We start from the raw sequence: 15,276 nt of genomic DNA, 5'->3' as shown, positions 1-15,276 counted from the left end.
TTACAACAAAGGCATTTTCCATTGCGGTGGGATCCTTTCACAAAATTTAAATTATCTACTTTCTCCTCCAAACGTGAGAATATTTTGTCGATGCTGACCTACATAGGGCTAAAACCGTCATCACAATAAAATAAAGGAAACCAGAGCTCGCATGTAAAGATATAAAAGTTTGTTTTTACCTCACACTGTTTGAGAGTGGAATAACAAAGAACAATTGTGAAGGCGGTTTGATGAACCCTTTGCCAGGCAGTGTCATTTGCAGAGTATCCATCTGTAGAACGACTCTGCTGCAAGTATATAAGCATCAACACGTAGGCAGGTGATTGGTACGGCATTCGTGTCTTTCCAGCGTGCATGTGGTAACGTGAACTATGGCAACATTATTACCAAATGTGTCTCAACAGGACGGACAAGCTGTCGGATGCTGCTGATTCTTGATAATGCACGGCCCCATATTGCAAATATTGTATCACAAAAGTTACACCGACTCGAGTAGGAGACTCTAGAGCACCTGCCCTACAGTCCTGATCTCTCACAATGCTATCCTCACATGTTCAGTCCCTTAAAACGTGTCTCAAAGGGTCGACAATTCCTGTTGGACTAGCATGTGCACAGGCGGTTGATGGACTTCTTCACACAGTACGACATGGTGTTTTACCAAACAGGTATCTTCAACCTGCAGCATCAGTTGGGCAGTAGCCTCAATGCTCATGGCGATTTTGCCCATTTGGCTCAAATAGCTCTAAGCACTATGGGACTTAACATCTGAGGTCATCACTCCCCTAGACTTTGAACTACTTAAACCTAACTAACCTAAGGATATCACATACATCCATGCCCGAGGCAGGATTCGAAACTATGACCATTGCAGCAGCGCGGTTCCAGACTGAAATGCCTAGAACCGCTTGGCCACAGTGGCCGGCGCCCATTTGGCATATTGATTCTTGACTGTACAGCCTTTGAACGAAACTTTTTGATCACTACTTGTATAATGAACATCAGTTGCAACACCAAAGTCTTGTAATAGCTGAACACGTGTATCATCGTGAATTTCAATATCTATTTCGCATAAAGTTAAATTAGGTAACCAACGAAAAGAATAGAGAATTAAACGAGGGAGAAGCAGGTTTTATGGCTCAACCAGACTATAACAAACTATAGGATGATGAGGGAATATGTTGTTTGATAACAGAGGGAAGTATGGATGGTGTGTGTGTGTGTGTGTGGGGGGGGGGGGGGGGGGGGGGGGGTCAGCAGTTTCAAATACATCAGAACCAACAAAGTATAAAATAGCGAGATTCAATTACATTTAAGGACAAACTGTTGAACATAATGCAAGTGACTACAATTATATTTAACAATTATCACAGGTATTTGTACAGTAATAAACAGAAATGACAATGATTCTAACAGAGAGGAAATAGTTACAAGCAGCAGAAATGGGGATTTTGAAGACAGACGGTACACAAAAAGACAGAAATACAAATTTCAGTACGAATATATGAGAAAAAAAAGGACCATCCATATGCTCCATTCCAAATTATTTTTATAATACAGTACATTTTGTGCACATTCATTTTCTTGGTGGTGTGTGGTCTAATTGGAGAAACAACTAACAGTAAACAGTTACATGCAGTTTTGGAAATTCAGTTAGTAGAGGCCATATGAAATGGTCTGCAGTTCAAGTACAGCTAAGGCTCTCAACATTCTACCATATAATGGTGGTTTGCTTTAGGTTTATTTAGTGTGTGAAAATTGCCAATCAGTTTACAGGTTGGTGAATATTGCAGGCCTAAAAAACAAATAATAAAAATAAAAAAATAGTAAAAACTGAGAATCCCTGAATACCAGAAGCTGATTGTCCAAGAACCTAAAGACAAAGACGAATGCCCAACTTTTCTTCTTCTTATTCCATTGAACAAATTCAACTTCAATAAACCAAGTCTCTTTTGTTCACTGGTGGTAATATTGCCCTGCCAGCGCAGTTTGGCAAGTTGGAAAATCTAGAGGTCTCAAGAGGATGCCTCTATAAGTTTACATGACACAAAAATTCACGTTGTTAATAATGTTTTAATTTTTGAGAGTGTAAAACATAACACTGTTAAATCAAATACAATTGTTCCTCGGACTTTTATGAAATATATAGCTACTGCCACATGGACGAGGCAGTACCAAAACACGAATGTATGAAAATGTAACTAATTAAATCTCTTAATTACTGTGAATGTAAAAGCTGAGCTGCTTTCATATCAAATATGATAGATTGTTTGATTTTAAGAAATAGAATTGCTTCTGATGAGAGTGTTATTTCAGGCCTACCCATGTGTTCCACAGAGCTAGAATGGCCACAGAAGAGCAAAAGTCGGCACTGATGCTACAAGGGTTGTTGCCTGGTGGACGAGTAGGGGAATCCCACAATTCAGAAGCCAAGGTTTTCGGTTCAATGCCTAATTGGTCCTAGGATGTTTTCATCCAACTTCCTGCTTCTTTCACATCTGGTAATATTTTGCGTATGTGACAAACACAAAGTTGGTGAGTTGTCAGGATTCCGTTCTCCTATAACTGGCTGAATAAGTCAGGACAATAGCAGCCCTACTCGTACAGAGACACCCAACTCTGCTCGTCCAAAAGTCCTCGCCCATTATTAACTGCTCTGCCAAATAGATGAGGAAACACTTTTTACTGAGTAACATACGGAATGACAAGTTCAAGTAGAATAGTCATCTCGATACAATAAAGTAACAGGGGAGCATGTAACTGCACGGTTGTTAACCACACAAATCTTCAATATTATGAGGGGTGTATAGTCAACTTATTATTATTAACAAGCATCTCTTTTCTGTTTATTGAACACAGAAATATTCCATTCATTTATTATTTCCATCCTGAATGCATGTATTCAATTTTTCAAAGTCATGCACAGGCAATATTTTTCTAGTATCCACAGCCACAAAAAAATATCACATAATAAATATAACACACACAAGTTAGCTCTGACCACACTGTCAAAGGTCTTTGCAATCTTAAACACTAAGAGAAAATAATTCTCATAGATTCTATGAACACATTTAACACTGTGCATTCTCAATTACTGAAATACTATTTGTCGCGACCTGTATAACGCAACAGTCTCGTACTTGAAAAAGTAAGGACTTAACAGGATATTTAAAAATTGCAAACAAAATCAAATAAATAAGCACAAATGGAATCTTACAGTCTTACAATAACCAAAGTCGATACAATAAAATTCAAATAAAAACAATAGTTCATAATACATGCATGATATGTCAAAAGAGAAAAAAAAAGAAACGAAGCCTGCATAATAAGTAAAACTTTGGTGGAGATGATGACCATTATATCACATCATATGACACTCTACAACTCATTCTTGTTAAGAGACTTTGTGATTTTCTTTTGAGGAACTTCAAATCTGAAAGCCCGTCCGTGCCACATTCTGCATCCTGGTGACAACTTTCTGGCAATAAATGACAGGGAAGAAATGTGCAAACGTAGAGGTAACAATTCTAGCGAATGTCACTAGCCGCTCCAGGTAACCTAACTATATATTGTCTACTGATATGTTCAACCTGAAAATTGTAGTTGGGTTAGTGAGAGATGTGCGGATGGCACTTTCGAAACGCTCCTTGATACGTGCGAAGTCCATAACATTTTCAGGTTTGGACTCTATCCAGAACCTGTCGAACTCATAGAACAGGAAGCAATAGAACTGGTGGAAGGACGATATGGCGGGGCAGCCACGGGCGACGTTGAAGAAGTGCGTCTTGGCCGTGCCGTCCTTCAACATGTGGTAGGCCATGCTAGTCAGGTTGATGCCAACGATGGCGAAGGCGTACCCGTAACGGGGGTGGTGCGAGTGAGACAGCACGTGGCACGCTGCCCCGGGGTACTCCTGGGCGAAGTATATCAGGTTCTCGAGCCCCAGGAGACCCATGCCGCGGAAGTCCGTCTTGGGGTCTTCCCCCTGGAAACCGATATACTGCCACTGCTTCGTAACACGCGACTCCAAAGGTTTGTCGGGCATCAGTAGCTCCCACAACCTGGAAAGGAGAGAACACTGTAAGAACACTGGACAGAAAGGCCACAGATTTTCAGCAGATTTCAGCTAATTGTGTTTATAATGCATTACAAGGTGTGATCAAAAAGTAACTGGAAGTTTTTAATTTTGCAGGCTTTATACATCCAATTTTCATAAACTTTTTTATTTTATTGGTGTACATATTCCTGATGTATGTTTGAATGTTCAGTTTTTATTGTTTATTGTTGACAGTCGAAAAGGATACATGTGTTTTCGAGAGATCAGTAAAATTTTTATTTTTGGAAACACTGGATCAAAGAATTTGCATTACATTTTGCTTGAAACATGGAATGAAGTGCAGCACCACATTCAAAATGTTGCCTGTGGCCCTTGGCGACTTTGCTACAAGTAAGACAAAAGTTTGAGAGTAGTATAAATTTTCCAAAGAGGGTTGAGAAGACTGGTGACGACAACTGCCCTCGACATCCTAGCATATCATTACTGATGACAATGTGGAAGAAGTAAAGAAAACAGTTCTGGAAAATTACAATCAGACACTTCATGAGATCTGTCACACGACATAACATCTGACATATTTACATTATTTTTTTTTTAATCCAGTCACCGTAGTTTTTGGTTTTGGTTTTAGGGCGCAAAACTGCTATGGTCATTAGCGCCCGGTCCATGACTTAGGAAACAGTAAAAAACCGAAAATGAAAACCAGCAGCAATGGGAACGAAAGTCATAAAATTGGAGAAACTAAGAGCAGAAGGAAGGCTTAAAAATCCACTACAGAAAGGGGTTGGTTGGCCCCAAAAAAAGCTTCAAATGACTGACGTCATTTCACTGGCGCTAATAAACTTGAGAACGCGGTCGGCTGAGCGCGTGTCACCTGCTAAAATCGACGATATATCAGGCGATAGCTGTAGACGGGAGCGTAACGGATTAAAATAGGGGCACTCAATTAAAAGGTGTCTGACCGTCCACAGCTGAGAGCAGTGGGGACAGAGTGGGGGAGGATCGCCGCTTAAAAGATGTCGATGGCTAAAAAGACAGTGCCCTATCCGCAGTCTAGTTAAAATTACCTGCTCCCGACGATGCGTTCTGGAGGAAGAGGTCCAAGCACAAGGAAGAGCTTTCATGTCCCGCAATTTATTATGGGTAAGTGTCGACCAATGCGTGTGCCATAAAGAACAACACGTCGACATAAAACGCTCCGTAGATCGGCGAAGGGAATCGATTGAATAGCTGGCCGAGGAAGAGAGACTGCAGCCTTGGCTGCAATATCGGCCGCCTCATTTCCACAGATACCAACGTGTCCCGGGAGCCAGAGGAACGCCACAGAGACACCCCCCAGGTGGAGCAAGCGCAGGCAGTCCTGAATCCGGTGGACCAGAGGGTGCACAGGATAAAGAGCTTGGAGACTGAGGAGAGAGCTGAGACAATCTGAGCAGATAACGTACTGTATCCGCTGATGGCGGCAGATGTAGTGGACAGCCTGGAGAACAGTGTAAAGCTCCGCAGTATAAACCGAACACTGGTCGGGAAGCCGAAAGTGATTTGGGGTGTCGCCAACAATATAGGCACTCCCTACACTTAACGGTGTTTTTGAGCCGTCGGTGTAAATAAATGTGGCGTCCGTCATTTGTGCACATAGAGCAGCAAATGCCCGACGATAAACAAGTGAAGGGGTACCATCCTTGGGAAATCGACAAAGGTCACGGAGCAGGCAGATCCGGGGACGGAGCCAAGGTGGTGCTGTACACCAAGTTGTCAAGAAGGTTTTAGGAAAGCGGAAGGAAAGAGAATGGAGCAGTTGACGGAAGCAGACTCCCGGTGATAGTAGGGAGGAGGGGCAGCCTGCATACCCGACATCAAAGGAGGCGTCAAAAAAAAGGTCATGGGCTGGATTAGCAGGCATGGAAGACAGATGGCTAGCATAACGACTCAGAAGGATTGCTCGCCGATTGGACAGTGGAGGTTCAGCAGTCTCAGCATAAAGGCTTTCCACAGGACTGGTGTAAAAAGCTCCAGACACTAAACGTAATCCATGGTGGTGGATAGAGTCGAGACGCCGAAGAACAGACGGCTGAGCAGAGGAGTAGACTATGCTTCCATAGTCCAATTTCGAGCACACTAAGGCGCGATAGAGGCGGAGAAGGACCACTCGATCCGCTCCCCAGGAGGTACCATTCAGGACACGGAGGGTGTTAAGAGATCGCAGACAGCGAGCCGAAAGATAGGAAACGTGGGAGGACCAGCACAGTTTTCTGTCAAACATAAGACGCAAGAATTTAGCGACGTTTGAAAACGGAAGGTTGACAGGACCTAGATGTAAGGAGGGCAGAAGAAACTCCTTTCCTCGCCAAAAATTAACACAAATGGTCTTACTGGGAGAAAAACGGAAGCTGGTTTCGATGCTCCAAGAGTGGAGACGATCGAGACATCCTTGAAGACGTCGTTCAAGAAGGCTGGTCCGTTGAGAGCTGTAGTAGATCGCAAAATCGTCCACAAAGAGGGAGCCCGAGACATCAGGAAGGAGACAATCCTTAATTGGATTGATGGCAATGGCAAACAGTACAACACTCAGCACGGAGCCCTGGGGTACCCCGTTTTCTTGGGAGAAAGTACGGGAGAGAGTAGTGTTCACCCGCACCCTAAATGTGCGCTCTGCCATAAATTCGCGAAGAAAAAGGGGCAGCCGACCTCGAAAGCCCCAAGAGAACAGTGTGCGGAGGATGCCTGTCCTCCAACAGGTATCGTATGCTCTCTCCAGATCAAAAAATATTGCTACTGCTTGGCGTTTCCGGAGAAAATTGTTCATGATATAAGTGGAGAGAGCAACAAGATGGTCAACTGCAGAACGATGCTTTCGGAATCCGCATTGGGCAGGTGTTAAAAGACTGCGGGATTGCAGCCACCACGCTAAACGGTAATTCACCATACGCTCCAAAACCTTACAGCTAGAGGGGAGATGTTTGTCCCTTCCAGGTTTCGGAACAGGAACGACGATAGCTTCCCGCCATCGTCTGTGAAAAGTACTGTCGGTCCAAATTCGATTATAAAGGCGAAGGAGGTAACGCAGACTATGGGTTGATAAATGCAGCAATACGTGGATACCATCCGGTCCTGGGGCGGAGGAGCGAGAAGAAGAGAGTGCATGTTGGAGTTCCCGCATGGAGAAAACAGTATTGTAGCTTTCGCGATTTTCAGAGGAGAAAGCAAGAGGTCGCACTTCCGCTGCACGTTTCTTCGGGAGAAACGCTGGCGGGTAATTTGAAGAGCTCGAAATCTCAGCAAAGTGCTGACCCAACGAGTTAGAAATTGTGATGGGGTCCACTAATGTGTCATGCGCGACAGTGAGCCCAGAGACCGGGGAGAAACGAGGCGCGCCTGAGAACCGTCGAAGCCGACTCCAAACTTCCGAGGAGGGAGTGAAGGTGTTAAATGAGCTAATAAAGAATGTCCAGCTTGCCTTCTTGCTATCGCGGATGACACGATGGCATCGCACTCGGAACTGCTTATAGCGGATACAGTTGGCCAAAGTAGGATGGTGGCGGAAAACGCGGAGAGCACGTCGCCGCTCACGTATTGCATCACGGCATGCCTCGTTCCACCAAGGAACTGGGGGGTGCCGGGGCAATTCGGAGGTGCGTGGTATTGAACGTTCCGCAGCTGTGAGAATAACGTCGGTAACATGTGTGACCTCATCGTCGACGCTGGGAAAGCGACGGTCATCGAATGTCGCTAGAGACGAAAAAAGTGTCCAATCAGCTTGGGCAAACTTCCAGCGTCGCGAGTGCATATGTGGCAGTTGAGGCTGCAGTCTAAGAACACACAGCTTGGAAGGAACTGTTTAAGGGGGATTGGGTGATAATGGAGAGTATCATGGAGCAGAATCATGAGTCCTCCATGGGCTGGAGTGCCTTCAACAGAGGGGAGGTCATATCGGACGGACTGAAAATGAGGGAGAACAAAGCGGTCATGGGGACGCAGCTTTGTTTCCTGAAGACAGAAGATGACCGGCGAGTAGGATCGTAAGAGGATCGACAATTCATCCTGATTGGCGCGAATGCCGCGGATATTCCAGTGGATAATCGACATAGGGTGAACAGAAAATGGAGGAACGTGACCAAGGGTGCTGTCAACTCAACGACTGCTCAGAGCTTGCGACCGACAGCATGGAATGGCATTCAGTCGAAGGCAGAAGATCCTGATCCATAGGTTGGTCAGGAGCAGCTCCTGCCACCAACGATCGGCCAGTTGACCGGCCACCAGCAGTGCGCCTCAGCAACACAGAAGATGGCCGAGGGCGATTTCCGCCAGGTGGTGCTGTAGATGGGACATGCCTTGGCTGAGAAGGAGAGGAACTGTGTTTCTTCGTAGCCTTCTTGGAATTATGATGTTTAGATGAAGGAGGAACCGATGGTTGTGAAGTTGCAGTACGTAAAAACTCTTCACGAGAATGCTCTTTTTTCGAAGACTTGGCGTCTGACTTTTGGGCTCGAGATTTAGCAGAACCCGACGAAGGGTGAGCCATAGAGTGGGCAGGCGAAAGTGGTGAGGTTGAACGGGCGATCTTTGCGCTGGGCGATCTGACGACCGTGGCACTAAATGTGAGGTCGCAAGTCTGCGTGGCCGCCTCCTTTTTTGGCCGAGGAGAAGCAAGGACAGTGCTGTATTTTCCTTTCTGAGGCACGGTGGGCTGTCGACTGGCGAATAACTTTCGAGCAGCAAAGGTCGACACCTTTTCCTTCACTCTTATTTCCTGGATGAGCTTTTCGTCCTTAAAAACGGGGCAATCTCGAGAGGAAGCAGCGTGGTCACCCATACAGTTGATGCAGCGAGGGGATGGAGGTGGACAAGCACCCTCATGGGCATCCTTGCCACACGTAACACATTTGGCCGGATTGGAACAGGACTGGCTGGTGTGATTGAACCGCTGACATCGATAGCAACGCGTAGGGTTTGGGACATAAGGTCGAACGGAAATTATCTCATAGCCTGCTTTGATTTTTGATGGGAGTTGAACTTTGTCAAATGTCAAGAAGACAGTGCGGGTTGGAATGATGTTCGAGTCAACCCTTTTCATAACCCGATGAACAGCCGTGACGCCCTGGTCAGACAGGTAGTGCTGAATTTCTTCGTCAGACAATCCATCGAGGGAGCGTGTATAAACGTCTCCACGCGAGGAATTTAAGGTACGGTGCGGTTCCACCCGGACAGGGAAGGTGTGGAGCAGAGAAGTACGCAGCAATTTTTTTGCCTGGAGGGCACTGTGTGTTTCTAACAACAGGGTGCCATTCCGTAATCTGGAACAAGACTTTACAGGACCCACAATTGCGTCGACACCTTTCTGAATAATGAAAGGGTTGACCGTGGAAAAGTCGTGACCTTCGTCAGACCGAGAAACAACAAGGAACTGTGGCAACGATGGAAGAACCGTCTGTGGCTGAGACTCAGTGAAATTACGTTTGTGAGCAGACATAGTGGAAGGTGAGGAAACCATTGCGGAAGAATCCCCCATGATTACCGGCGTCTCCGATGGCGCGCTCCTCCCTTGTGGGGGCCCTCACCGAGGGCACACCCGCCTTAGGTGATTGTTCACACCTTAGGTCACACCTCCCGACAAACGGACGGAGGGACCAATCGGCATTTTCGGAAGGTATCAGCTCGGGTAATCACCCCTCCCTGGGCCTGGCCATTACCAGAGGGTACGTACGTGTCCTACCTGTCTACCCGGGGCGGGGAATTACGCGTTACCCCGTCACCGGCTACGCATGGAAGTGTGTGGGTTGGTTGGTTGGTTGGTTGTTTGAGGTTAAAGGGACCAAACAGCAAGGTCATCAGTCCCTTGTTTCAAATGGACTCCATTCTGCTAACGGGACATCTCAGTATAGTCAGAAAAATAAAACGGATAAAGGGGAAACGTAAAAGGGCAGTCACGTTGTCATTAGTAAAAACAAATGAGGGAAGTTGGCAAGAGAACGAACCCAACACGATGCTGAAGCAGCATAGGCAAGACCACCTGTGACTTAAAAGGTACAACTGCTATAATGCAGAAAGTACGTATGGGAATAGGAAAACTAACCAAGCTTTAAAAAGAAGGGGTAAAAACAGAATAAAAGGGAAAGAAAAGAGGATTCCGGTCAGGGAGGTGAATTGGGAATCTCTGAACACTGCCTACAGTGGGAGACACCCAAACACTCACCGCCCTGTCCCAACACCAGAGGGAGATTAAAAACTTTAAAACTGAGAATAAAAACCACTCTCCCGGAGGAAACCTAGAACCAGAGAGACCATCCGGGAATCGTCAGCCAACATCAAAGGTAAAGTGTGGGGGAGTCTGTACTTAGCACGCAGAGCCAAAAGAAGGGTGCATTCAACCAAAATGTGGGCCACTGACTGGAAGGCTCCACAACCACATAGCGGGGGTGGCTCATCACGCAAAAGGAAACCATTGGTCAGCCTGGTATGGCCAATGCGGAGACGACACAGTGTGGTCGAGTCCTTGCGGGAGAGGCTAAAGGAAGAACGCCATGGGCCTGGATTCACCTTAATGGCACGAAGTTTATTAGACAGTGGAGTAGCCTCCCAAGAATTGGCCCATGACTGTGCAAAGTGGGATTTGATGTGAAGCCGTAAATCCGCTGCAGGAGGGGTTACAGAAAACGGGGGGTAAGTAACTGCTCCCCCAGCCAAACGATCAGCGAGCTCATTACCCGGGATACCCACATGGCCCGGGACCCATAGGAAGTCAATGGAACAAGCAGCACGGTGAAGATCAGCGAGATGGTCATGGATGGCAGAGACCAAGGGATGGCGCGAAAAACACCGGTCAATAGCAAGAAGGCCACTCATCGAGTCCGTACATAACAAAACGCGGTTGTGTTGGGATTGTTTAATAAAGGTAAGGGCCCGGGAAATTGCCATCAATTCCGCAGTAAACACCCCACATGAGGGTGGCAGTAGATGATTTTCCGTTCCAACAAAGGACGTGAAGGCATACCCAACATGATCAGCAGATTTAGAGCCATCAGTGTAAAAAACAACAGCATCCCGAAACTCCCATAAAATTTGGCGGAAAAAGGAACGGAACACCACCGGGGGGATGGAATCTTTCGGACCGCGGCGGAGATCCATCCGAATTCGAGGCCGAGGAACTAACCAAGGAGGGGTGGAGGGGAGGGAGCGAGGAAGACAGGACAAAGAAGGAAGCCGAAAATCACGGTTAAGAGACGCAAGGCGCAGCCCAACCGGTAAACCCGCCCGAGGGCGGGAGTCAGGCGGGCGACGTCCATGGTCTGGGAATAGGATAGAATAGGAAGGATGAGCGGGAGAAGAACGGATAGTAAGGGCATAAGACACCAGAAGCTGGGACCGCCGAACAGAAAGGGGGGGGGGGGGGGGGATCCCAGCTTCAACCAGGAGACTATCAACAGGGCTAGTAGGGAAGGCACCGGTGGCCAAACGGACACCACGATGGTGGACTGGATCCAGCACGTGCAGCGTGGAAGGAGCAGCTGAACCATAAACTTGACAACCATAGTCCAAACGTGACAGAACTAGAGCACGATAAAGACGGAGGAGGAGGGAACGGCCCGCACCCCAGGAGGAGTGGGCAAGGAAGCGAAGGACATTGAGTTTACGGAAACAACCTACCTTCAGGAGTCTGATATGGGGCAGCCAAGTGAGCTTGTTGTCGAAAAGAAGACCTAGGAAACGAAACTGTGGAACCACAGGCAATCTTTGTGCAGCGAGATAGAGCTCTGGATCAGGGTGGACCGTAGTACGGCGACAGAAGTGGACCACCCGCGATTTTAAAGGAGAGAATTGAAACCCGTGTGAGAGGGTCCATGCAGAGGCACGCCGTATAGCCACCTGGAGCTGCCGTTCTGCAGATGGCATCGAGGAGGAACTAACCCAAATGCAGAAATCATCCACATACAGGGCAGGAGCGACCAAGGGACCGACAGAGGCCACAAGTCCATCGATAGCAATGAGGAAAAGAAGGACACTTAAGACAGAACCCTGTGGGATGCCCGTCTCCTGGGTCCGTGGAGAACTAAAAGCAGTACCAACTCGAACTCTGAATGATCGATGGATCAGGAACTGGCAGATAAAAATCGGGAGTGGGCCCCGAAGACCCCACTGATGAAGGGTTAGTAAGATGTGATGGCGTCAGGCCGTGTCATAGGCCTTGCGAAGGTCAAAAAACACTGCAACCAAGTGGCGGCGCTGGGAAAAAGCCTGCCGAACTGCGGATTCCAACCGAAGCAAATGATCGATTGGAGATCGTCCCTCTCGAAAGCCACACTGGTAAGGGGACAATAGATCCCGAGATTCGAGGACCCAAGTGAGCCGACGGGCTACCAGCCGTTCAAGTAACTTACAACCAACATTGGTCAAACTAATTGGCCGATAGCTGTCAACAGATAGGGGGTTCTGACCAGGCTTAAGGACAGGAACCACAATACTATCCCTCCACTGAGAAGGGAAGTCACCCTGGAGCCAGATACGGTTAAACACCCGAAGAAGATGGTGCCGTTGTGGAGCACTGAGATGTTGAAGCAGCTGGTTATGAATGGAATCTGGGCCAGGGGCCGTATCATGAGAAGAAGATAGAGCAGAAAGAAATTCCCATTCAGTGAAAGGTTCGTTGTAAGATTCTGACTCACAAGTGGTGAAACATAAGGTGACAGCTTCAGCCCGCTGTTTTTGATGAAGGAAAGCAGCTGGATAGGAGGCCGACGCTGATGCCACTGCAAAATGGGTCGCAAGATGTTCTGCGAGAACTAATGGGTCCGTACAAATGCCATCTGGGAGGTGAAGGCCTGGGAGGGTGGACTGCCGATGGCAACCTTGGAGAGAGCTAAGTGTAGCCCATACCCGTGACAGAAGGACAGTGGAACCAAGGGAAGAAACGAATCGTTCCCAACATATCCGCTTGCTCTGTTTGATTAAATAACGGGCTTTAGTGCGAAGGCGCTTAAAGGTAGAAAGGCTGGCTACAGATGGGTGCCTCTTAAAGTGTTGCAAAGCTCGACGGCGATCACGGATGGCAATGGCAATGGCCGTACTCCACCACGGGACTTGCCGACGACGAAATTGTCCAGATGAGCGTGGGACAGCAAGGTTAGCAGCGCGAACAATCGCGTCAGACACGTCACGTAGGACGTCATCAATACAACCCGACAAAGAGGGAGAAAACTCGACCTGTGCAGTATATAGAGGCCAATCGGCGCGGTGGAAAGACCAACGAGGTAACCTGTCCATCGGGGAGCGGGAAGGGAGCGTGATAATCAACGGGAAATGGTCACTATCACAAAGGTCGTCGTGTGGCGACCAGTGTAATGAAGGGAGGAGAGAGGGAGAAGAAAGAGAAAGATCAATGGCAGAAAAGGTACCATGACCAGCACTGAAATGAGTAGGGGAGCCATCATTAAGAAGGCACAGGTCGTGGTCTGCAATAAATTGGTCTATAAGAAGACCTCGTCTAGATGGAAAGGCACTGCCCCACAAAGGATGATGAGCATTAAAATCCCCAAGGAGGAGGAAGGGAGGAGGAAGTTGCTGAAGAAGGGTGGTTAAGGCAGCAGGTGTAAGAGTCCTGTCAGGAGGGAGATAAAGATTGCAAACTGTGACTGCAGGGTCTAAGTGGACCCTAACAGCAACCGCTTCCAATGTAGTTTGGAGAGGAATCAACGTGCTAGCAATGTCTGTACGGACCAACGTACAAACGCCACCAGAAGCCCGCAAGGGTCCGACCCGATTTCGACAGAAAACACGGAACCCACGGAGGGTCGATGAGTGAGCATCAGTAAAATGAGATTCCTGGAGAACCACACAAGCTGCTGAGTAGGACGAAAGAAGGGATTTCAATTCCGGAAGGTGACGATAGTAGCCATTACAATTCCATTGGAGAACCACAGAACGATGGTTTAAATGAAGGCTGAACACGCTAAATCCAGTCATACCGCCGGGTCCCCACCCCTCACCGACAAGGAGGGGGCGACATCCATAAACGACAGGTCAGAATCCGGTTGTGAAGCCGGGGAAGGGACCTCCGGTGACACCAGAGGCTCTTTGTCCCGGGACTTATGTTTCTTCTTCTTTTCAGGCTGAGATCGAGGAGGGCTGTGTGGAATAATGGAGCCAGCTGCAGCAAGATCAGGAACAGAAAGAGACCGGGCGACCTGGGGGCCGATAGACCGCGGCTCTCGCGGTCGCCGCTGCAGCAGACCTTTGACCTGGAAGGTGCCGGGAAGGGGCATCCCGGGAGAGGCGCCCTTGACCGGCAGACGCCGAAGGAGTGGGACACTTCTCCGGCTGGGGAGGGGGAGCGGCGCCCAGAGGAGAAGGTGTGGGAGCCGCAGGGGAGGGGGGAATGAGAGTGGTCCGGGATGGGGATAAGGAAGGGGGAGGAAGGGATGAAGATGTAACCAAGGCGTAACTAGATGTCATGGACACAGGGTGCAATCATGCATATTTCTTACGGGCCTCTGTGTAGCTTAAACGATCAAGAGACTTATACTCCTGTATCTTTTTTTCTTTCTTATAGACTGGGCAATCTGCTGAACGTGGAGAATGACTACCATGACAATTTACACATACAGGAGGGGGAACACAGGGACTCCCCTCATGGAGTGGACGTCCACAGTCACCACAGAGAGGGTCCTGGGTACAGCGAGAAGACATGTGGCCAAAACGCAAGCACTTAAAACACCGCATAGGAGGTGGGATGTACGGCTTCACATCACAGCGATAGACCATAATCTTAACTTTCTCAGGAAGGGTATCCCCTTCAAAGGCCAGGATAAAGGCACCAGTATCAATACGATTATCTTTAGGACCCTTCTGAACACGCCGAACAAAGTGAACACCCCGCCGTCCAAGATTGTCCCGAAGTTCCTCATCAGTTTGAAGGATGAGGTCTCTGTGAAAAATCACACCTTGTACCATATTTAGAGACTGGTGAGGGGTAATGGACACGGGAATTGTGCCAAGATGGGTACAGGCACGAAGGGCCGCAGATTGGGCAGCCGAAGCAGTTTTTATCAGTAACGAACCCGACCGCATCTTGCTCAGGGAGTCCACTTCGCCGAACTTGTCTTCAATGTGTTCCACAAAGAATAAAGGTTTGACACTGGTGAAAGTATCTCCATCAGTCCTGGTGCAAACTAGATAACGGGGGAAAGGTTTTGCCCCTAGATGACGGGCCTGACCCTCCTCCCAGGGGG

The 15,276-nt window shown here is 47.9% G+C and overlaps 1 protein-coding gene across 1 annotated transcript in view; it reads right to left on the bottom strand.

Moving 5' to 3' along the window:
- Positions 1-1,572: 1,572 nt before the first annotated feature.
- Positions 1,573-15,276, bottom strand: part of LOC126428172 (ELMO domain-containing protein 2) — a 30,917-nt gene continuing 17,213 nt past the window's right edge. The window contains exon 2 of the mRNA XM_050090085.1: positions 1,573-4,058. Coding sequence (XP_049946042.1) covers positions 3,560-4,058 — 499 coding nt within the window. The 3' untranslated portion in view covers positions 1,573-3,559. The remainder of the gene's footprint in view (positions 4,059-15,276) is intronic.

The sequence above is a fragment of the Schistocerca serialis genome, chromosome 12 (genome assembly GCF_023864345.2).
Source record: "Schistocerca serialis cubense isolate TAMUIC-IGC-003099 chromosome 12, iqSchSeri2.2, whole genome shotgun sequence".
Classification (NCBI taxonomy): Eukaryota; Metazoa; Arthropoda; class Insecta; order Orthoptera; family Acrididae; genus Schistocerca; species Schistocerca serialis.
This window is presented reverse-complemented; position numbering and strand designations above follow the sequence as displayed.